A 22,369-nucleotide genomic window follows, 5' to 3' on the forward strand; every position below is an offset into this window, starting at 1 on the left:
AGAACTCTTGGAACACTTCTGCCTCGAATGCAGGACCCTGATCAGTCAGTACCCTTTCAGGGTAACCGTGAGGTCGACAAAAGTAGGCCTGAAATGCTCTCGCTGCTGTTCTGGCTGTCTGGTCCTTCACGGGCACTACTACCAGGAAACGAGAGTAATGGTCCACAATGGTGAGGGCGTACACATAGCCTGACCGGCTGGGTGTTAACTTCACGTGGTCCAGGGCCACCAACTCCAGGGGCTGCTTCGTGACAATTGGCTGTAGGGGAGACCTCTGGCTGGCATCATCTTTCCGCCTCAGGTTACACGGACCACAGTCTCGGCACCACTTCTCGACTGTCTTTCTCATGTGCACCCAGTAGAACCGATCACGGAGTAGGGTCTCCAACTTCTTCCACCCGAAGTGTCCTGCATTATCATGATAGGTTGCTAGGACCATTGGAGCATCCCTCTGCGGAACCACTATCTGCCAGACGAGTTCATTCGTTCGCCAGTTGACATATCTCTTACAGAGCTTGCCTTGATAGGTGAACAGTCGTCCCCTCTCCTTCCACAACTGCTGGGCTTCTTCTGGAGCATCTGGGCCAAGATGAGCCTCAGCTTGTGCTAGCTTTTCTTTGACCAATCGCACGGCCGGGTCACCGTTCTGTGTCTCTTCCCAATTATGGTGGAGTAATGGGTTGACCGAGACCTCGTGCTGGCTCGAGCGCTTCACTCCTACAGCATGCTCACACTGGGAAACACCTTGGTGATGGAAAGACGGTAACTCTATCTCTTCGAGTTCATCCAGGTCTTCTCCAGACTCGGGTAAGTGAGGCATTCTGGACAGCGCATCAGCATTGTTATTCTTCTTGCCAGCCCGATACTTGATGGTAAAGTCAAAGTTAGACAGCCGGGCCATCCATCGCTGTTCCAACGCACCTAACTTGGCTGTTGCCAGGTGTGTCAACGGATTGTTGTCCGTGAAGATGGTGAACTTGGCCGATGCCAGATAGTGCTTGAAGCGTTCAGTCACTGCCCAAACAATAGCGAGGAACTCCAGCTTGAAGGAACTGTAGTTTTCTGGATTCCTTTCTGTGGGCCGAAGCTTCCTACTGGCGTACGCTATCACCCTCTCTTTGCCTCCCTGCACCTGGGACAGAACTGCTCCCAGTCCCACGTTGCTGGCGTCTGTATACAGTACAAACGGCTGGCTGTAGTCAGGGTAGGCCAGAATTTCTTCTCCCGTGAGAGCCCCTTTCAGCCGGACAAAGGATGTTTCTAGTTGGCTGCTCCATTCAAATGGAGGGCTCTGCTTCTTAGCCTGCTTTGGCTGGCCCACCAGGAGATCTTGAAGGGGCGCTGCTATCTTGGTGAAACCATCAATGAACCTTCGGTAGTAGCCCACCAGCCGAAGGAACTGTCGCACCTCCTTTACCGTGGTGGGTCTTGGCCAGTCCTTCATTACAGTGACTTTCTCTGGATCAGGTGCCACACCTTCTGCGCTGACCACATGACCCAGGTACTGTACCTTTGGCTTCAAGAGGTGACATTTGGACGGCTTTATCTTCAGGCCATATTTCAACAAGGACTCAAACACTTCTGCTAAGTGCCTCAGGTGGTCTTCATAAGTCTTGGAGTAGACTATGACGTCATCCAGGTACAACAGCACGGTTTCAAAGTTGTGGTGGCCCAAGCAGCACTCCATCAACCTTTGGAATGTCCCTGGGGCGTTGCAGAGCCCGAATGGCACACAGTTGAACTCACAGAGGCCCATTGGTGTCGTGAATGCAGTCTTCTCCTTGTCCGCCTCTGCCACGGGAACCTGCCAATACCCACTGGTGAGATCCAAGGTGGAGAAATAGTTAGCTGACTTTAAGGCTGTGAGTGACTCCTCTATTCTGGGCAGTGGATAAGCATCTTTATGTGTAATGCGGTTAATTTGCCTGTAATCTACACACATTCTCATTGTACCATCTTTTTTCTTTACGAGCACTAGTGGAGCTGCCCAGGGGCTACAACTATCTCTGATAACCCCAGCCTCCTTCATTTCCCGTAACATTTCTTTGGCACGCTGATACTGTGCGGGGGGTACAGGGCGGTATCTCTTTAATGGGATGATGATCACCCGTGGGGATTTGATGTTTAACCCCTTTCACCTGCCCAAAATCTAGGGGGTGTTTGCTGAAGACCCGCTCGTACTCCTGTACCACCCGGTAAACCCCATGCTTTTGGTGTGAGGGGGTGGAGTCGGTGCCCACATGTAATTTTTGGCACCAGTCTTCCAGCTGCCCCTTGGAGCCATTGTCTTCCGCCTGGTCGGACGGGATCAAGGGTTCCACTGCTTTGATGGTATTGTTGCTGACAGTGTACAGTTTTGCTACAGTGGCGTACCGGGGCAATTTGGCTTCCTCTTCCCCACAATTCAGGACACGGACGGGCACTCTCCCCTTGCGGACGTCTGCTACCCCTCTGGCTATCAGGACTCCAGGCCTACTGTCTGAATACACTGGTTCTACCAAGGCATGGTAATCCTGACCCTTGAGGCCTATTGCTGCCCGACACCATATCAACATTTCACTTCTTGGGGGTATTGCAATTGGGAGGGGGTCACTTACCCTCACACTGCCAATTTCTCCTCCGGCCAGCTCTACCTGCTGCCTCCTCATCAGGGCTCTGATTTCCCTCTGTAGGGCACGCTGCTGCCCGGAGCTGGCAGTTTCAGACGCCTGTTGCAACAAAATTATCACTTCGGCAATACAATTTTCTATCACATTTGTACCAATGGTTAGCAGTGGGTCAGATTCTTTGCGATCAATATCTACAATTATCATCCCCTGACATGGCAATTCTACCCGCCCCACTTTAATGGTTACTTCTTTGTACCCAATTTGAGGCAAGGGCTGACCATTACTGGCCACAATTGTTAAATCATCATCTGGGCCATGGTCAATGTCTGAATCAGCCCAATATCTTTTGTACAGTTTATAGGGGATGGTTGTTACCTGGGACCCCGTATCCAGGAGGGCATTCAAAGGGATCCCATCCAGCACAATAGGAAGGACCGGTCGTCCTCCCACATACTTGCTGCGGCTGGGGGTTGAGCCGGGCTTCCTTACACCTGGGGGTCGGCTCCTGGCCCCAGGCTCGGCCCATTTAAAGGACAGCGTCGTGCAATGTGGCCCGCCTGGCTGCAGCGGCGGCAGATCGGTTGTCCCGTGGAATCATACCGGTCTGTGTCTCTGCCTCGGGTCGGCGGAATCCTCCTCTGTCGCATCCATGGGACGTCATCTGGGCTGGAGGCCAACTCGATTCTTGCAGGTGATGGGGTCACTTGTAGAGACTGCATGGTCTTGGCCAGGGCAGCTACAGTCTTGGTCAGCTCCTGGACCTGCTGTCTGAGCTCTGCAGTGGGATCCTTTTCCAGGGACTGCGCCTCGGCCCCTGCAGCCGCTGGTGTTGCAGGCACCACCCTGGGGTACGTGATAGCAAGAGGCCGGAGGGGTACTGGGTCATTCGGTGTAGATTCTCTCAGTACCCGGATGGCCTGGTCCTTAAACTTTGCAAAGTCCAGAGCAGGGTTCTGCAGGACCATGATACGCAGCTGGGTCCTGTGGGCATCTGACAGGAGCCCCTCTATGAACTGCTCAGTTAGGAGTTTGTCTCCTTCATGTACACTCTCTGGGTCCACCTGTTTAACTGCTCTCAGGGCCTCCTGCAAGTTTAAGGCATAGTCCCTTATGCTGTATGTGGCCCGTTGTTTGCACCCAAAGAATCTCATCTTTATTTCTGCTGCGGTGTGGGTGTCAAAAGTACTCTTTAACTTGGCCAGTATCTGGGTTGCTGTCCCTTTATCTGTATCAGGCCAGGACTTCACTTCACGCTGGGCCGCGCCGGCTAGCTGCCCCATTAATATGCCCACCTTCTGGCTCTCAGTCAGAGGATACACCCGGAACAAGCTGTGCAGACTTTCTCTGAAGTCGCTCAAGGTATGGGACTCCCCGGAATACTGCGGCAGCCACTCCGCTCCTGGGATGTACGGCATCGTGATCGGCATTACCGGCGCTACAGCGGGGGCTGGGGCGACGGCGACTAGGATTGCTTCGGCTGGTGCTGCGGCGTCTCGGGCTATGGCAGCCACCTGCCCTCCCTCCGAGTCGGACATCTTCCTCCCCCTTAGTGGACCTTACCAGGCTCCGTTCACTGTTCAAATTCCCTTCTGGGTCGCGCGGGGTTAACAGCGCTCTGCTCTGATGGCGCGCTCCCTTCGCGCTCTTTGTCAGGCACGCCCCCCTTCTTCCTGCGCTCAGTGGCTGCAATGGCGGCAGTTTCTCACAGTAAAACACTATTCTTCAGGCGCACAGTACCCGGTGTAACCGGGCACGAAATCCTGTTTGTGACGCCAAAGTTGACTTGCCCACCCCAGGGCTATGGGACACCCGATGCCGGGCCGGACTAGTCTGGAGGTAGTCAGTGGTGGCTGGGCCCGGCTCCGTGGCCCTGGTGGGTGTCAGTGGAATATGTGGCTTGATGAATAAAGTTTGTGTTCGTGACGCCACCTGTGGTCTGCGGCTATTAAGCCGCCGCTGCTGTGTGAGGTCTCCGGGGTGATGTTATAGCAGCAATGGTGGTACTGCTCCCCACAGTTGGGAGGAGCCCCGGGGACACTGTTAGTGCTCGTGGAAGTCTATGGGGTTGTGTGGCTAACACGGTGCAGGGCCGACAGGCAATGAAAGAACCAGGCACAAACAACAGTCTCTTTACCTTTTCCTCTTTTACTTTGGGAACAGTCCAGTCCTGGGAGACCGTTACAGGTGGTGATGGGGATCCGGTCGGCCTGGAAGTACTTGGGGAGATCTTTCTGGCCAGCTGAGTATGAGGCCTACTCCTATGCTTTTCTTTGTTATGATAGGACCCTGCTTCTCTGAATCCAGCAATGGCCCTCTTGCTGCTGGGACTGATGGTGCGTCCCTTTCCCTCTGTAGCAGGCTGCGCAGGCCCTCTCTCTGGTGCTTCTCTGCTGGAGTCCACACCGGGCCTTGATGCTGCAGCTGTGCATTTGGGATGCTTTTGGGCCAGGTGCTTGCAGCTCCCCTGCCCTTCGGATTCGGCTACCAGGGAGTATGTTTAAGCCCTGGTGGCCACAGACTCCGATGTCCGAGTCTCTCCGTTGCCTCTCAGCTACTCCTGCTTCTCTGGGCCAAGCTACTCTAGCTCTAGGCCCCAGGATTCACAGGACAGCTCACTCTGCGTCTGTTCACTTCTACTGCTCTCTACAGACTGACCACTACTTCCTCCCTCAGATCAGACTTAGGGGATGCTCCCTGGAATCCCAGGTTCAGAGCTCCCCCTGCTGGCCGGAGGGAGAACTGCGTTGGGTGTTAAACTTGCTGGCCAATGGACCTCCCCATTACCTCCAGGCTCAGCATTAACCCTTTGGGAGGGCAATGCTGTTGTGGCGACCAGGTCCTGGGGCGCCACATATATACATCTATTAATATGGAATGCGTGTTCATTTTGCAATAGATTGTACGGTTTCCATGTTCATTCTATATCTAAATAAGAAAGGATATTCATTCCACTATAAACTGCACATTCTCCATGTCTAGGATGTACGGGAAACCTCTTACACCTTATTTTTAGGACAAAAATGTTCTTTCTTTTTAGTCCCACATCGTAGCAGCTGCTGAATGAGCAGAATCTGTGACTTCTCTGCATTTAGTGGTCACTACTCACCTGCGCAGTCATCTGTAGGACTCTCCTCTTTCCACCGCTCATCACCCCTCACATAAGTCTCTGTAGTATTAATATGGGGCAGATCTTCCCCCTGAAACAAATATTGTAAAAGTCACAGACAGATGGAGAAGTCCCATCTATGATCAGCTCTAATCCTGCCATCTCCACCGCTCTCATTACACAAGTATAACACATATAATACTGGAGGATAAAACAAGACTGAGCACAAGACCTTCACAGCCGTCTACACATCATAGGGAGATTTCATGGCACCTTCTCTCCATCTACCTGATGATCCTGAGGAACATCGGGGTCTTCTTGTTTACAGTCCTGTGGGAGAAGAGGACGGGGACATCTCTCTGGTGTTGTCCTCTTACTGGATAGACCTGGAGGAGACACATACAGGGACTGAATTCATTCCTTACATACAGATAATTATAGGCCGTGTGTATTTAGTCCTGTCTATTACCTGGTGATGTGAGGGGCTGGGGAACCTCCATCATGACGTCCTTGTACAGATCTTTGAGTCCTTCTAAATACTCCCACTCCTCCATGGAGAAATAGACGGTGACGTCCTGACACCTTATAGAAACCTGACACATACAATGATACTGTCACCCCCGATCCCTTCATAGCGCTACTGTATAATGTCCCAGCATTCCCAGCAGTGTCACCTCTCCAGTCAGCAGCTCAATCATCTTGTAGGTGAGTTCTAGGATCTTCTGGTCATTGATGTCCTCATGTATCGGGGGGTGAGGTGGAGGCCCCGTGATTGGGCTCAGGGGTCTTCCCCATCCCTCAGACACAGGGGCCTGACAGCGCTCACTAGAGGTCTTCTTCACTACTGTGTAATCCTGGTTATGGAGAGACACAGTAATAAATCTCACTCCAGACATTTCCAGAGTCCTCACCTCTCCAGTTCTGTCCATCTGTTATTCCCATAGATAAGAATGATGTAATGTGACGTCATCAGAATCTCTCACCTCTCCAGTAAGCCGGAAGAAGATCTCTAGGGTGAGGTGTAATATCCTCTCCGCCATCTTGTCCCTGTCCATATCCATCCTTGATGGGGCAATCAGGAGAATTCTCTTATATAGAAGATCTCCACTGAGAGGATCCGATATTGTAGGGACCTGCATGGGAAGAAGATGACGATGTAAGATCATAAAGAATCCGCTGTAATAATACAATTACTCAAGATCATAAGGGGAAATATACAGTGCTGGCCAAAAGTATTGGCACCCCTGCAATTCTGTCAGAGAATACTCAGTTTCTTCCTGAAAATGATTGCAATCACAAATTCTTTGGTATTATTATCTTAATTTATTTTGCTTGCAATGAAAAAACACAAAAGAGAATGAAACAAAAATCAAATCATTGATCATTTCACACAAAACTCCAAAAATGGGCCAGACAAAAGTATTGGCACCCTTAGCCTAATACTTGGTTGCACAACCTTTAGCCAAAATAACTGTTAACAACCGCTTCCGGTAACCATCAATGAGTTTCTTACAATGCTCTGCTGGAATTTTAGACCATTCTTCTTTGGCAAACTGCTCCAGGTCCCTGAGATGTGAAGGGTGCCTTCTCCAAACTGCCATTTTGAGATCTCTCCACAGGTGTTCTATGGGATTCAGGTCTGGACTCATTGCTGGCCACTTTAGTAGTCTAGAGGGCTTTCTCTCAAACCATTGTCTAGTGCTTTTTGAAGTGTGTTTTGGGTCATTGTCCTGCTGGAAGACCCATTACCTCTGAGGGAGATCCAGCTTTCTCACACTGGGCCCTACATTATGCTGCAAAATTTGTTGGTAGTCTTCAGACTTCATAATGCCATGCACATGGTCAAGCAGTCCAGTGCCAGAGGCAGCAAAGCAACCCTAAAACATCAGGGAACCTCCGTCATGTTTGACTGTAGGGACCGTGTTCTTTTCTTTGAATGCCTCTTTTTTTTTTCCTGTAAACTCTATGTTGATGGCTTTTCACAAAAAGGTCTACTTTTGTCTCATCTGACCAGAGAACATTCTTCCAAAACGTTTTAGGCTTTCTCAGGTAAGTTTTGGCAAACTCCAGCCTGGCTTTTTTATGTCTCGGGGCAAGAAGTGGGGTCTTCCTGGGTATCCTACCATACACTCCCTTTTCATTCAGACGCCGACGGATAGTACGGGTTGACACTGTTGTAACCTCGGACTGCAGGGCAGCTTGAACTTGTTTCGATGTTAGTCGAGGTTCTTTATCCACCATCCGCACAATCTTGCATTGAAATTCCTCGTCAATTTTTCTTTTCCTTCCACATCTAGGGAGGTTAGCCACAGTGCCATGGGCTTTACACTTCTTGATGACACTGCGCACCGTAGACATAGGAACTTTCAGGTCTTTGGAGATGGACTTGTAGCCTTGAGATTGCTCATGCTTCCTCACAATTTGGAGTCTCAAGTCCTCAGACAGTTCTTTGGTCTTCTTTCTTTTCTCCATGCTCAATGTGCTACACACAAGGACACAGAACAGAGGTTGGGTCAACTTTAATCCATGTCATCTGCTGCAAGTGTGATTTAGTTATTGCCAACACCTGTTAGGTGCCACAGGTAAGTTACAGGTGCTGTTAATTACACAAATTAGAGAAGCATCACATGATTTCTCAAACAGTGCCAATGCTTTTCTCCACCCCCTTTTTTATGTTTGGTGTGGAATTATATCCAATTTGGCTTTTTGACATTTTTTTTTTTTTTTTTTCATTGAAGACAAATTAAATGAAGATAATAATACCAAATAATTTGTGATTGCAATCATTTTCAGGAACAAACTGAGTATTCTCTGACAGAATTGCAGGGGTGCCAATACTTTTGGCCAGCACTGTATAATGAGAACATTCTGGGGGAACATTACACTGTGTGGGGGCAGAAAGGGGCCAAGGACCGAGGGCAGAAAGGGACCGAGGGCAGAAAGGGGCCGAGAACCGAGGGCAGAAAGGGGCCGAGGACCTAGGGCAGAAAGGGACCGAGGACCTAGGGCAGAAAGGGGCCAAGGACCTAGGGCAGAAAGGGGCCGAGGACCTAGGGCAGAAAGGGGCCGAGGACCTAGGGCAGAAAGGGGCCGAGGACCTAGGGTAGAAAGGGGCCGAGGACCTAGGGCAGAAAGGGACCGAGGGCAGAAAGGGACCGAGGACCGAGGGCAGAAAGGGGCCGAGGACCGAGGGCAGAAAGGAGCCGAGTACCAATGGCAGAAAGGGGCCGAGGGCAGAAAGGGGTCGACGACCGATGGCAGAAAGGGGCCGAGGACCTAGGGCAGAAAGGGGCCGAGGACCTAGGGTAGAAAGGGGCCGAGGACCTAGGGTAGAGAGGGGCCGAGGACCTAGGGCAGAAAGGGATCGAGGGCAGAAAGGGGCCGAGGACCGAGGGCAGAAAGGGGCTGAAGGCAGAAAGGGGCCGAGGACCGAGGGCAGAAAGGGGCTGAGGACCGAGGGCAGAAAGGGGCCGAAGACCAATGGCAGAAAGGGGCCGAAGGCAGAAAGGGGCCGAGGGCCGAAGGCCGAAAGGGGCCAAGGACCGATGGCAGAAAGGGGCCAAAGGCAGAAAGGGGCCGACGACTGATGGCAGAAAGGGGCCGACGACCGATGGCAGAAAGGGGCCGACGACCGATGGCAGAAAGGGGCCGAAGGCAGAAAAGGGCCGAGGGCCGAAGGCCGAAAGGGGCCGAGGACCGATGGCAGAAAGGGGCCAAGGACTAAGGGCAGAAGGGTTTCCTCACCTCCTGCCTCTCATAGATGGGTCATCTGTATCTATCAGAGGAGAAGATGACGATATAACATCATAAAGAATCCGCTGTAATAATACAATTACTGGAGAAAATAAGGGGAAACATATGAGATTAGGAGACAGAACGTGTAGATTGAGTGTGGCGTGAAATATAATGTTAATATCTGGTTAGGACGGATACTCGGAGATTGAGGTCACAGTGATGTTACAGTCACATGAGTTACAGCAAATTGACGGCCACAGCGATCACGTGTCATACATAGTGACATCACCGCTGTGACCAATGACGTAGCTGCAGTGATGTCATCAGAGACTAAAGGAAACACAGGAGTATCATCCCGAAAACAACAGAATGGCACTAATATAATCTGCCTGCTGCGCCCTTTGTGTACTCTTCACATCAAGATTTTCGAAGAAATATTTTTAAAGCTGATATTTACTTACTCGGCTCCTTCCTCACCTGACCTAAATCCTACAGAGAACTTGTGGGCTCCTTTTCTAAAGATTTCTGCTGAAGGAAAATAGTCCCATCTCTGAACAGTTTATGGGAAGTTATGGTTGGTGCGGCCCAACAGACGAAGAAACAGAATGACTCGATGGATGGACAGTTATAACTGAAGAGCGGTTATATTACTATACAATTTTTGCACATTTTGTTAGTTGTCACTGTGCTGCTCACTGGTCTCTACAGAGATTTCAGCGGAGCAATCATATCAATGTGGCTGCAGCGCTTAAATCGCAGTAAATAGACAGTTCAGGAGTCAGCTTCATACATAATAGGATATACAGATCAGCCGATTGTATCTCATATGATATGTAAGATACAGTCCATATATCTTATCCTAACAGTAAATACACAGCATAGCAATCACACATGATAGGATTAGATACATGGCTCTGGCAACTGTATCTCACAATATAGGATTAGATAGATGTCTCAGCGGAATGTATAACATGTGATTTGATACACGGACTGAAAGCAGATGCTGACTTTCCTGTTACTTTCTTTTTACTGCACTCTGCAAACTGAGCTCTTCTATGTCAGTGTAAAGCCTCATTCAGATGTCTGTGCTGCATGGGTTTCAGAATGAGGCTTTAGACTAACAGAGCAAAGCTGAGTTTTCAGAGCACTGAAAAGGCAGCCATATTTACCAACAAAGGTCACAATATTACCATTCATGGTGGGAACTGTTGCCCAGTATTATAAATGTACACAGATAAGTAAAAATATAACACAAAAAATAAAACAAAAGAAAAAAATATTCTACCAATAATTACGTATATTTATGTAAAAACAAAGAAAAAGAAAAAAAAACAACACATATTTGGTATTGCTGCATCCAGAACACTCTAATCTATAAATCTGTCACATTGGTTAACCTTTCAGTAAACACCATAAAACAAAAATAAAATGAATAAAAATGGAAAAAAAAAATATGTTTTCTCATCAAACTGTCAGTGAAAAAGAGGAATAAAAAACACGATAAAAAAAAAAAAAAACCCATGCAACTGAAGGGTGATGAAACTCCGAATGAGATTAGGGAACCTCCAACAATATGGCAGACGATTGAAACATGGAGAAGGATACGGAAATTGTGTGGGGCAAGCGCCTGGGACTCGCCATTCCAGCCTTTTATGGGGAACCCGAGGTTCCTTAAGGGCAGGACTCCATCACAATATGATACATTGGCGAGGCAGGGTTGTGCCTATGTGGCAGATCTACTGGACCCTGGATATTTAATTCTCCCCTATGAGACACTGGCACAACGCTTCCAAGTTTTTGCTGGAAACCCTTTTTTGTTCCTCCAAGCTCGCAGTTTTGCACAGAAATGTATCGCTAATAAACCACTACGTGAGCGAGGGACAGACCTAGATAAGCAAGGACGCAGATTTTCTCGACGAATCATATATACGCAAGATTAAGATCATATTGGTCAAGGGAGACAGGAGTCAGAGGCCTTTTAAGGTCGGGGGAGGTCATACTGGAATATAAAAGTGAGGATTTCTTGAAAGCAACATTGATTCAAAGGAGATGATATCAGCTAGCAGTTACACAGACATGGCACTGATGATTTTTCATTGAGCCTACGTCACCCCCTATATTCAATCAAAAATAAACCCAGCAACAAACTATGTATGCTCTAAATGTGGCATGGAGAAGACAGAGTTATTTCATCACCTTTGGGAGTGTGCGAGGATTCGGGGGGGTTTGGAGGAGCGTCCATTCAGTCTTACAAACCACATATGACATTAAATTCCCATTGATGCCACAATGGGTTATCTTTAACATTCTTGAAGAAGAGCAGCTAAAAATACCAAAACATACTAAAGCAGCTCTTATTGTATGGGCCTCGGCCACTATAAAAAGTATATTACATAAGTGGCTTAGTCCGGAACCGCCATCAATACCACTCATTCAAACAAAGGTCATGTTCATATGTAAAATGGACTGGCTGGATGCTCTTTCAGACAAAGAAAAGCTGACAAGGAAATTCTTTGAAATATGGTCCCTTCATGCCCACGTTAACAGATGTCACTAAAGCCAGGCTTAGAGCTCAGTTTGAGCACACATCGTGGTACCTGTTAGGACTTATAAGTGGACACAACCCAATTCCATAATAATAGACACTATAAAATAGAGGGCGCACGCAGAGAGGGGGGGGGGGATTTTGGGGGCTGTTTGAGCTCATTTTGATAAATTAATGTCTCAACTTTTTGTTATTATTATCTTTGACATACATATTGTATTCTGAAACTTAATAAAAAGAAGTTAAAAAAAAATAAATCACATGTAATTAAATATGGTATCCATGAAAAGGTTGTCTCACCCGGCAATAAACAAAGCACCATACAGCTCCGTCAGTGGAAAAATCAAAGAGTTATAGCTCTCAGAATAGCGATGCAAAATCATTTTTTTCCCATAAAATTGTTTTAATTGTGTGAAGGAAACAAAACATGAATTAAATATAAATGTCGTATTGCTGTAATCGTCCTGACCGAGGAATAAAGCCGACTCATCACTTTTACCACGCGGTGAAAGACATGAAAAATAAATACAATTCTGAATTGTTGTTTTTTGTTCATTCTGCCTCCCAAGAATCACAATAAGGAGTGATCAAAAAATGTGAAGTGTCTGAAAATGATACAAATGAAAACGCCAACACATCCCGTAAAAAGAAAAGCCTTCACATGACTCGTAGAAGAATAAAACAATTGTAGCTCTCAAAATATGAAAACGGTTTAGTGTGTGATAGTAGCCAAACGTAAAAATCCGATATAAACCCTAATCACTTATGCCTCAGCATATCAAATAAATTCTTGACCCACTGTTGATTTGTTTGTTCTGCCTCCCAAAGATCGCAGTAAGGTGTGACTCACATTTATCCTGCTCTCTACACTGAGTGCTTACACAGGGGTTAAATCTCTGAAATACGAGATTCAGATGAAACTCTGAATGGAACATTCCCTATAAGGAGGCAGATGGAGACACTATGTACTGTCTCTGGCCTATGATCCTAGGGTGTTCATTTTTTTTTAAGTGTGCAGTAAAAGAATGGTTGGCCACAGTTTTGTGTATTTCTGAAAAGACAGACACCACAGAACAGAGGCGAGACGGAGACCAGACTAAGGCGGGCTTTGCACACTACGACATCACAGGTGCGATGTCGGTGGGGTCAAATCGAAAGTGACGCACATCCGGCGTCGCAGTCTATATCATAGTGTGCAAATCCTTTTTGATACGATTAACGAGCGCAAAAGCGTCGTTATCGTATCATCGGTGTAGGGTCCGACATTTCCATAATACCGGTGCAGCAACAGGTACGATATAGTTCCTCATTCCTGCGGCAGCACACATCGCTGTGTGTGAAGCCGCAGGAGCGAGGAACATCTCCTACCTGCGTCCCGGCTGCAATGCGGAAGGACGGAGGTGGGCGGGATGTTTACATCCTGCTCATCTCCGTCCCTTCGCTGCTATTGGCCGCCTGCCGTGTGACGTCGCAGTGACGCCATACGACCCGCCCCCTTAGGAAGGAGGCGGGTCGCTGGCCAGAGCGACGTCGCACGGCAGGTGAGTGCATGTGAACCCGGCGTAGCGATAATGTTCGCTACGGCAGCTATCACAAGATATCGCTGCTGCGACGGGGGCGGGGACTATCACGCTCGACATTGCAGCATCGGCTTGTGATGTCGCAGCATGCAAAGTACCCCTAAGGCTATGTGCACACGTCCATGCTGCAAATTCTGCAGCGATTTGGGCAGTGCATTACGCATCAAATCGCTGTTGAAACACTGCGTACTGGATGCAATGTGTCTGCAGAATAGATGCCATTTTCATACGCTCAGGATGCTGCCTCTCCCATAGACGGAGTGGGAGCAGCATCCAAAGCGCACGAAAGAAGTGACATGCTGCATTTTTAAACGCAGAGATTTTGTCAAATTTTTGACTCTCAAAACGCTGCGTTCAAAAAAGCATCATGCGCACGGATTATGCACAATCTTCATAGATTGTGCAGGGGACACAGGACGCATGCATTTATGCTGCAGTGTTATACGCAGCGTAAATGCATGAAATTATGCAAAGTGCGCACATATTCTAAGGGTGGCTTTACATGCTGCGATATCCAGCCCGATATCACTAGCATGCGACCCGCCCCCATCGTTTGTGCGAAATAAGAATTATTCTTACCGATAATTCGCTTTCTAGGACCTTCCACGACAGCATAGGAGGTTGTCTCTCCACGCCCTAATTGGGACAGGAAGTTCAAGAGGTTTAAAAGGACCCTCCCACCTCCCATAGCCAGTGTCTTACAAAGAATCCATAGCATATGAGAAGTACTACACATTCAGGAATACATGAATACATAGGGGAGGGAATTACCTGCTGTCGTGGAAGGTCCTAGAAAGCGAATTATCGGTAAGAATAATTCTTATTTCTCTAGTCCCTTCCACGACAGCATAGGAGGAATACCAAAGAATTGATACCTAGGGGGGGACCACAGCCTGCAGGACTTTCCTGCCAAAGGCCAAATCCCTGTTGGAATCCAGATCCAGACGATAATGCTTCGTGAAGGTATGGAGCGAAGACCACGTAGCCGCCTTGCAGATCTGCTCAGGGGAGGCCCCTGCCCGTTCGGCCCAGGAGGCAGAGGTAGCCCTGGTGGAGTGCGCCGTGAATCCAGTAGGCGGAGAGAGATGCTGAGCGAGGTATGCATCTCTAATTGCTCGCACAATCCAGTTGGCGACTGTACTCTTAGCCACCTTCTTGCCCTTATTGCGGCCAAAGGGCTGGATGAACAGGTTAGAATCAAGGCGCCAAGAAGCAGTAACCTCTAGGTAGTGCAACACTATCCGACGGACATCCAAAGAATGAAACACTTCCTCACCCGGAGTCCGAGGATTCTGACAGAATGAAGGCAGGACGATGGACTGCGAACGGTGAAAATCCGAAACCACCTTGGGAAGGAAGGAAGGGTCCAGCTGAAAAACAATGCTGTCATCTCTGATGGTCAGATAAGGTTCCCTAACAGACAAAGCCTGAAGTTCGCCGACTCTGCGAGCAGATGTAATAGCCACAAGAAAAGCAGTCTTGTGAGAAAGGGAACGAATGTTACAAGAGCACAGAGGTTCAAACGGAGATTGAGATAGTCCTGTAAGGACCACATTGAGATCCCAGCGAGGCGTCAGGACCCTCCGACGTGGACAGAGTCTACCAGCGGACACAAAGAACCGACGGATCCAACGATGATCTGCCAGAGCCGTGTCAAAGACTGCACTGAGTGCTGACACCTGAACTTTCAGGGAGCTGGGCCTAAGACCTAAGTCTAAACCACTTTGGAGAAAGTCCAGAATCTGCGCAATATTAGGCCGAAAAGGGTCAGGAGGCCGAGAACCACACCAGGAGGAAAATCTCTTCCAGATTTTGTTGTATATACTATTAGTCACAGGTTTACGGTTCTTCTGCAGCGTAGCCACAACTTTGTCAGAAAGCCCTTGAGCCTTCAGTGCCCGGGCCTCAGAAGCCAGGCAGCCAAGTTGAGTTTCTGAGGAGCCGGATGGAAAATCGGACCCTGTGACAGTAAGCTGGGGTCCGAACCTAAGAGGACTGGGCCGTCGATTCCTAGCGTCATGACCAAGCTGTACCAACTCCTCCGGGGCCACAGAGGGGCTACCAGTATAGTTGGGACCCCCTCGTCTCTGATCTTCCTCAGGGCCCGTGCGAGAAGAGGAAGAGGGGGGAACGCGTAAGCGAGGCGAAAGGACCAACTGTGGCAGAAAGCGTCTACCCCTAAAGCCTCGTCCCTTGGGTTCAGGGAGAAATATGTTGCGACCTTGCGATTCTCTGCTGAGGCAAAGAGGTCCACCTCTGGTGCACCCCACCTTGCCACTAGAGAGCAGAACACTGCCTGATCCAGGCTCCATTCCCCTGGATGAACATCCCGACGACTCAGGAAATCCGCCTGAAGATTGAGGGAGCCCTTCAGATGGACCGCAGAAAGGGAGAGCAGAGATTGTTCTGCCCATTGAAAGATTCGGGAGGATACCGACTTCAGGGCGCCGGAGCGTGTACTGCCCTGATGGCGGAGATGTGCCACTGTTGTGACATTGTCTGAATATACCAGGACGTGAGAGTCCCGGACGAGGTCCTGAGCCGCAAGGAGGGCTTCCCTGACTGCCCTGAGCTCCCGGTAGTTGGAGGATTGGGAGCTGACGTAAGGACTCCAGACCCCTTGAAATGGGGAATTTGCCACCATTGCCCCCCATCCACGTAGGCTGGCATCTGTGGTCAGTGTAACCAGGGGTTTCTGAGTCCAGGCAACCCCCACCTGCAGGTTGGCGGGACTCAGCCACCAGAGAAGGGATGAGGAGACGGACTCCGAGAGGCGAAACCTTCTGTTTAGGGATGACGGGAGTCTGTCCCAGTGTGTCAGGATATGATCCTGGAGATACCGAGAATGGGCCTGAGCCCACCTGACCGAGGGGATGCAGGATGTCATGGAACCCAGGGCCGACATAGCCGCTCGAAGCGTTGGGCGAGCCTGCCTGCGGAGCTTCGAGATTTTGGATAACAGAGCTATCCTGTGGCCCTCTGGGAGAAAAGATGCCTGTCTGTCGGAGTCCAGCAGCACTCCGAGAAACTGCCGTGTGGAGGAGGGGGTTAACTGTGATTTTTTGAGATTGGGAATCCATCCCAGAGACCGAAGGATTCCCAAAGACCTCTCCACATGGCTCCGGAGGGTTGGAGCAGACGGAGCCATGAGAAGAAAGTCGTCCAGATACGGAACTAGACAGATACCCTGCAATCTTATAAAGGCGACCACCTCTGCCATGATCTTGGAAAAGATCCTTGGAGCTGAGGAGATCCCGAAGGGAAGTACATTGAATTGGAAATGAAGTACTTCTTCCCCGTGAAGCACCGCAAACCTGAGGTATTGTCTGTGTCCCGGATGGACGGGTACATGGAAGTAGGCATCTTTCAGATCGATAGAGGCCATCTGGTGGTGTAGACCTATCAGGGGAATAGCTGATCTCACCGACTCCATCTTGAACCGCCGGTACCTGACCTGACGGTTTAGACTTTTTAAATTGATAATTATACGGACGTCGCCGGATGGCTTCTTGACCAGGAAGAGACGGGAGTAGTGTCCTATCCCTTCTTCCCGACTCGGGACTGGGGAAACGACCCCCGAGTGCACTAACTCTAAAATCTTTGTGTACAACAGAGTCTGTGAACCCGGCGATGCCAGCGCAGTGACTCGGAGACCCGGAAGAGGGGGGGAAAGGAATTCTATGAGAAGACCATCCGAGATGATCTTCAGAACCCATTGGCAAGAGGTTATGGACTGCCACTGGGTAAGAAACGCTGAGAGTCTTCCCCCCACCCGGGCCGAGTCACTGCTTGTCCTGCTGAGGACGTTGCTGATGTGGAGGGATGAGGATGTTTCTCCCTCTACCTTTGGGATAGCTCCACCTGCCTGCCTTCCCTTTCCCTCTGGGCTGGGAGGCCTGAGGCATCGAGGGACGAAAGGACCGCTTCCTGGTAGGTCTAGGATCGGGCAAGGCCTTACGATCAGTCGCCTTGTCCAGGATATCATCCAGGGCAGGTCCAAACACCAAATCCCCTTTAAAAGGAAGGGAACAAAGCCTCATTTTAGAGGTGGAGTCTCCACTCCAGGCCTTAAGCCAGAGGGCACGTCGGGCAGAGTTAGAAAGCACCGAGGTCCTGGCTGCCAGGCGGACAGATTCCACCGAGGTATCTGCCAGAAAACAGGTAGCCTTCCTAAGCAAGGGAAGGGATTCCAGTAATTCCTCCCTAGGGGTCCCTTGGGAAATATGAGCCTCCAACTGGTCCAACCACCTAATTAGGGACCTGGATACGCAGGTGGAGGCAATGTTGGCTTGAATAGAGGAAGACGATGCCTCCCAGGACCGCTTCATCAGGCCCTCTACCTTCCTATCCATTTGATCCTTCAGTTGGGAAGTATCCTCAAAGGGAAGAGCCGTTTGCTTAGCTACCCTAGCCACCTGAACGTCTACTCTTGGGATCTCCCAATGTAGTCCCGAAGGTTCCAGAGGAAACCGGCGTCTAAGGTCACTCCGTACCCGCCTCTCAGGACATTCCCATTCCTGAGAAACAATATCCAATATATTGGCATGAACTGGGAATCCCAACTGTTTGACTGACTTCAGGCCAGCAAACATTTCGTCCTGGATTGAAGGAAGAGACTGCACTTCCTCTAAACCCATAGTGCTCCGAACTGCCTCAATAAGATCCCCCAACTCTTCTGAGTGAAAAAGAAAGGACTGGTCAGACCCCCCAGATGGAAATCCTTCATCAGGACCCTCAGAGGTGGAATCAGCGTCCTCCTGATCAGAAGGGGTCGACTGGAGTCTCCTCTTTTTTGGAAGAGAGGGTCCAGTAGCAGGGCCAGGAGCAGGGCCAGGAGCAGGGCCAGGCACAGGGCCAGGAACAGGGCCAGGAACAGGGCCAGGCACAGGGAGAGAAGCCAGTGAGGCCCTAATCTCCTGTTTCATCATGGACCGCAACTCATCTATCAGAGATGGTTGTTCGGCCCTAATAACCTGGTCCGTACATTGCTGGCAAAGCTTTTTATCCCATACTGCAGGGAGCTTCTTTATACAGATGGGACATTTTTTAATTTTGTCCACTCTGTCAGGTCTATCAGGCTTATCGGACTTGTCAGTTTTTTCTGACTTCTCAGGCTTCTCTGATTTCTCATTTCTGTCAGTTTTCTTGGTGGCCTTGTCCTCCTAGAAAACACAGAGCAGAGAGCCATAATCACTGATGAGACCTATGTCCGAGGGACCAGACCCCTCCATACTCACAGTAGCAGGGGGCACACTGGGTTCTGCAGAGGCAGCTGCAGCGGAAGACATGACAGGGAGCACGGTCTTACCATGATCTGATGTCTTCGTGGCAGCCCTTATGGACAAGGGCCTGCCTCCCCAGTGACGGTGCACGTTTCCCCGCCTCCCGCATCCGGTCCTGGGCAGGTCGAGTCGCAGTCGGCGTGCCTCCACGCTGCCTCCGCAAACCGGAAGCGCTCGACCGGAAGTCCGCAAGACCAGAAGTCCCGCCTCCGGGAGCACTTCCGGATCGCTCCGGCAGCGTGCATGCGGGAGGCGGCCGGCGGCTCAGGGAGGACGCCGGCCGGGGAGCTCAACAGCCTGCATCACCCCTCAGGAGGATCCGGAAGGCTGGAGCAGCGGTCCCCCACAGCGTGAGGGAACAGCAAGGGAGGAGCGGTGAAGGCCCGACCGATGCCGTCCGGCTGAAGGTAATAGGGGGGAAAAAAAAAAAAAAAATATACTGCAGTTCGCCGGCCACCACAGCATAGGAGAAAAAACAAAACCTCTCCATGCCCCATGGGGACAGGAAAGACACTGGCTATGGGAGGTGGGAGGGTCCTTTTAAACCTCTTGAACTTCCTGTCCCAATTAGGGCGTGGAGAGACAACCTCCTATGCTGTCGTGGAAGGGACTAGAGAAACGGGCAGATCGCTGCCCGTCGTGCACAAAATCCGGCACCCCGTCACACACACTTACCTGCATAGCGATGTCGCTGTGACCGGCGTACCGCCTCCTTTCTAAGGGGGCGGTCCATTCGGCGTCACAGCGACGTCACTAAGCGGCCGCCCAATGAAAGCGGAGGGGCGGAGATGAGCGGGACGTAACATCCCGCCCACCTCCTTCCTTCCGCATTGTGGCCGGAGGCAGGTAAGGAGATGATCCTCGTTCCTGCGGCGTCACATGTAGCGATGTGTGCTGCCGCAGGGACGAGAATCAACTTCGTCCCAGCGACAGCAGCGATAACTGGCAGCGGACCCCCATGTCAACGAGGAGCGATTTTGGACGTTTTTGCAACGATTCAAAATCGCTCCTAGTAGTCACACGCTACGACATCGCTACAGCGGCCGGATGTGCGTCACAAAATCTGTGACCCCAACAAGATCGCTGTAGCGAAATCGTAGCGTGTAAAGCCCGCTTTACACCGCGTCTTTATTACAGTGAATGGATCCCTTGGGAGGTTTCACGTGATTCATGCCATTTGGAGATTTACATGTAAACCTATAACACTAATAGGTCAAGGAGAAGGGGCGTAACCTCACTGCGCCTTAAACCAGGCTTACTCGAAGTGGCATAATTAAGTGAGTACTTAGTCATCACCAGAGCCGTAAGGTTTGACTTTGCTGATAGTAGGCACCAGGTACCAATTTAAGGCAGTCCCTAGTTGTCGCATTCCACCAAGAGGTGAGTGGTGCCCAGCGAGAAAGATGGGGTGGGAACTACTGACTCTAGGGAAGAACAGGAAAGATAACCTTTGTCTCTTACTCTGACCAACCCTGAGCTCCCCAATGTCCCAAGACAGTTTTTTTCACCTTGTGTGTCGATCCTGTATTTATCCCTGTCTTACCCTAACTACAACCGTGTCTAGTGAGCAGGGCAGGAGGAACACTAGTCCTGCTCTATATTAATTTCACAAAGGGAAAATCACAGACAAGGGAAAAAGAAACTGCATTCCAAAAGAACAGGTGGGTAAAAAGAGAAGGGAAGCAAAATAAATCAAAAGGGAGATACTGAATACTACTACACCAAACAAACTTCCAAGCAGCAATCTCTAGGATCAAGTCCAAAATGATTTCTCTTTCCATGACTCACACCCCCATACCAAGAACATGGAATGGCAAGCTAACACTGGCAAATACTAAGGCAAAGAGGTGAGTTCTTAAACCAGATGGAAGTGGAGAAATCAGAACAGCTAGGAAAACTTAGGACGGTAAGCCAAGAAAGACACAAGGGTCTGCTTAACTCTAGTAGGGTGAGCACAAGGACAGTCTGCACAGCTAACTGGAAGGCAGAGCAGGTGCAACCAGTGCTTGTGTGTGCGGCGACCTTTTGACCCATGGAATAGGGGCGACCTCTTTCTGTCCTGATACCCCCGTAACAAAACCCTGTTGTAAGATCTCAGCATAGAGCACGGGATAAATGTGATTCAAAAGTCACAGACAGATGGAGACAAAACAAGACTGAGCACAAGACCTTCACAGCTGTCTATACATCATAGGGAGATTTCATGGCTCCTTCTCTCCATCTACCTGATGATCCTGAGGAACATCGGGATCTTCTTGTTTACAGTCCTGTGGGAGAAGAGGATGGGGACATCTCTCTGGTGTTGTCTTCTTACTGGATAGACCTGGAGGAGACACATACAGGGACTGAATTCATTCCTTACATACAGATAATAATAAGCCAAGTGTATTTAGTCCTGTCTATTACCTGGTGATGTGAGGGGCTGGGGAATCTCCATCATGACGTCCTTGTACAGATCTTTGTGTCCTTCTAAATACTCCCACTCCTCCATGGAGAAATAGACGGTGACGTCCTGACACCTTATAGGAACCTGACACATACAATGATACCGTCACCCCCGATCCCTTCATAGCGTTACTGTATAATGTCCCAGCATTCCCAGCAGTGTCACCTCTCCAGTCAGCAGCTCAATCATCTTGTAGGTGAGTTCTAGGATCTTCTGGTCATTGATGTCCTCATGTATCGGGGGGTGAGGTGGAGGCCCCGTGATTGGGCTCAGGGGTCTTCCCCATCCCTCAGACACAGGGGCCTGACAGCGCTCACTAGAGGTCTTCTTCACTACTGTGTAATCCTGGTTATGGAGAGACACAGTAATAAATCTCACTCCAGACATTTCCAGAGTCCTCACCTCTCCAGTTCTGTCCATCTGTTATTCCCATAGATAAGAATGGTGTAATGTGACGTCATCAGAATCTCTCACCTCTCCAGTAAGCCGGAAGAGGATCTCTAGGGTGAGGTGTAATATCCTCTCCGCCATCTTGTCCCTGTCCATATCCATCCTTCATGGGGCAATCAGGAAAATTTTCGATATTATAAAGGACCTGAATGGGGAGAAGATGAGCCAATCATTTGAGTAGGGAAGAAAAATTCAACATGACATGTGCTATGTAAGTAGTAAAACCGACCGATAAAAGTAGCACATTATCTTTATAAAAAAAAAAACCACAATCCTTCATACGGCAATGTGAACGGAAAAATAAAAGAGTAATTGTTCCCGGAATAAAAGTAGGGAGGTACGAAAGAGCAAAAACAAAACATTTCCCAGTTTTTCGGTTAAGAACAGGGCAATGGAATTAGGATTCGATGTTTTCTTGTGTCTAACAGAAGAAGAGGGGCCACACATGGCGTACGGATCTGTGCACTCGCTGACGCACAATTTACCACCCATTTCTTGTATGAAGGCAGCAAATTAGTGAAAATTATCCCAATTACAAAATGTGCCCCATTATATTTCACTCCTAAACTAGAAAAATTATGTAGATAACAAAGTTTAGATATTCTAAACTGGTTTT

At 49.5% G+C, this 22,369-nt stretch overlaps 1 protein-coding gene across 1 annotated transcript; it reads right to left on the bottom strand.

Moving 5' to 3' along the window:
* Nucleotides 1-3,949: 3,949 nt before the first annotated feature.
* On the bottom strand, nt 3,950-21,542 carry LOC142263280 (uncharacterized). The gene is made up of 7 exons (XM_075332209.1): nt 21,264-21,542; nt 21,083-21,180; nt 6,699-6,848; nt 6,390-6,569; nt 6,185-6,308; nt 6,004-6,101; nt 3,950-5,806 (listed from the first exon to the last, which is right to left on the bottom strand). The coding sequence occupies exons 1-7, from the start codon at nt 21,394-21,396 to the stop codon at nt 5,708-5,710; spliced, it is 882 nt and encodes a 293-aa protein (XP_075188324.1). The 5' UTR covers nt 21,397-21,542; the 3' UTR covers nt 3,950-5,707.
* Between the last annotated feature and the right edge of the window lie 827 nt (nt 21,543-22,369).

This window comes from Anomaloglossus baeobatrachus, unplaced genomic scaffold, assembly GCF_048569485.1.
Source record: "Anomaloglossus baeobatrachus isolate aAnoBae1 unplaced genomic scaffold, aAnoBae1.hap1 Scaffold_2569, whole genome shotgun sequence".
Classification (NCBI taxonomy): Eukaryota; Metazoa; Chordata; class Amphibia; order Anura; family Aromobatidae; genus Anomaloglossus; species Anomaloglossus baeobatrachus.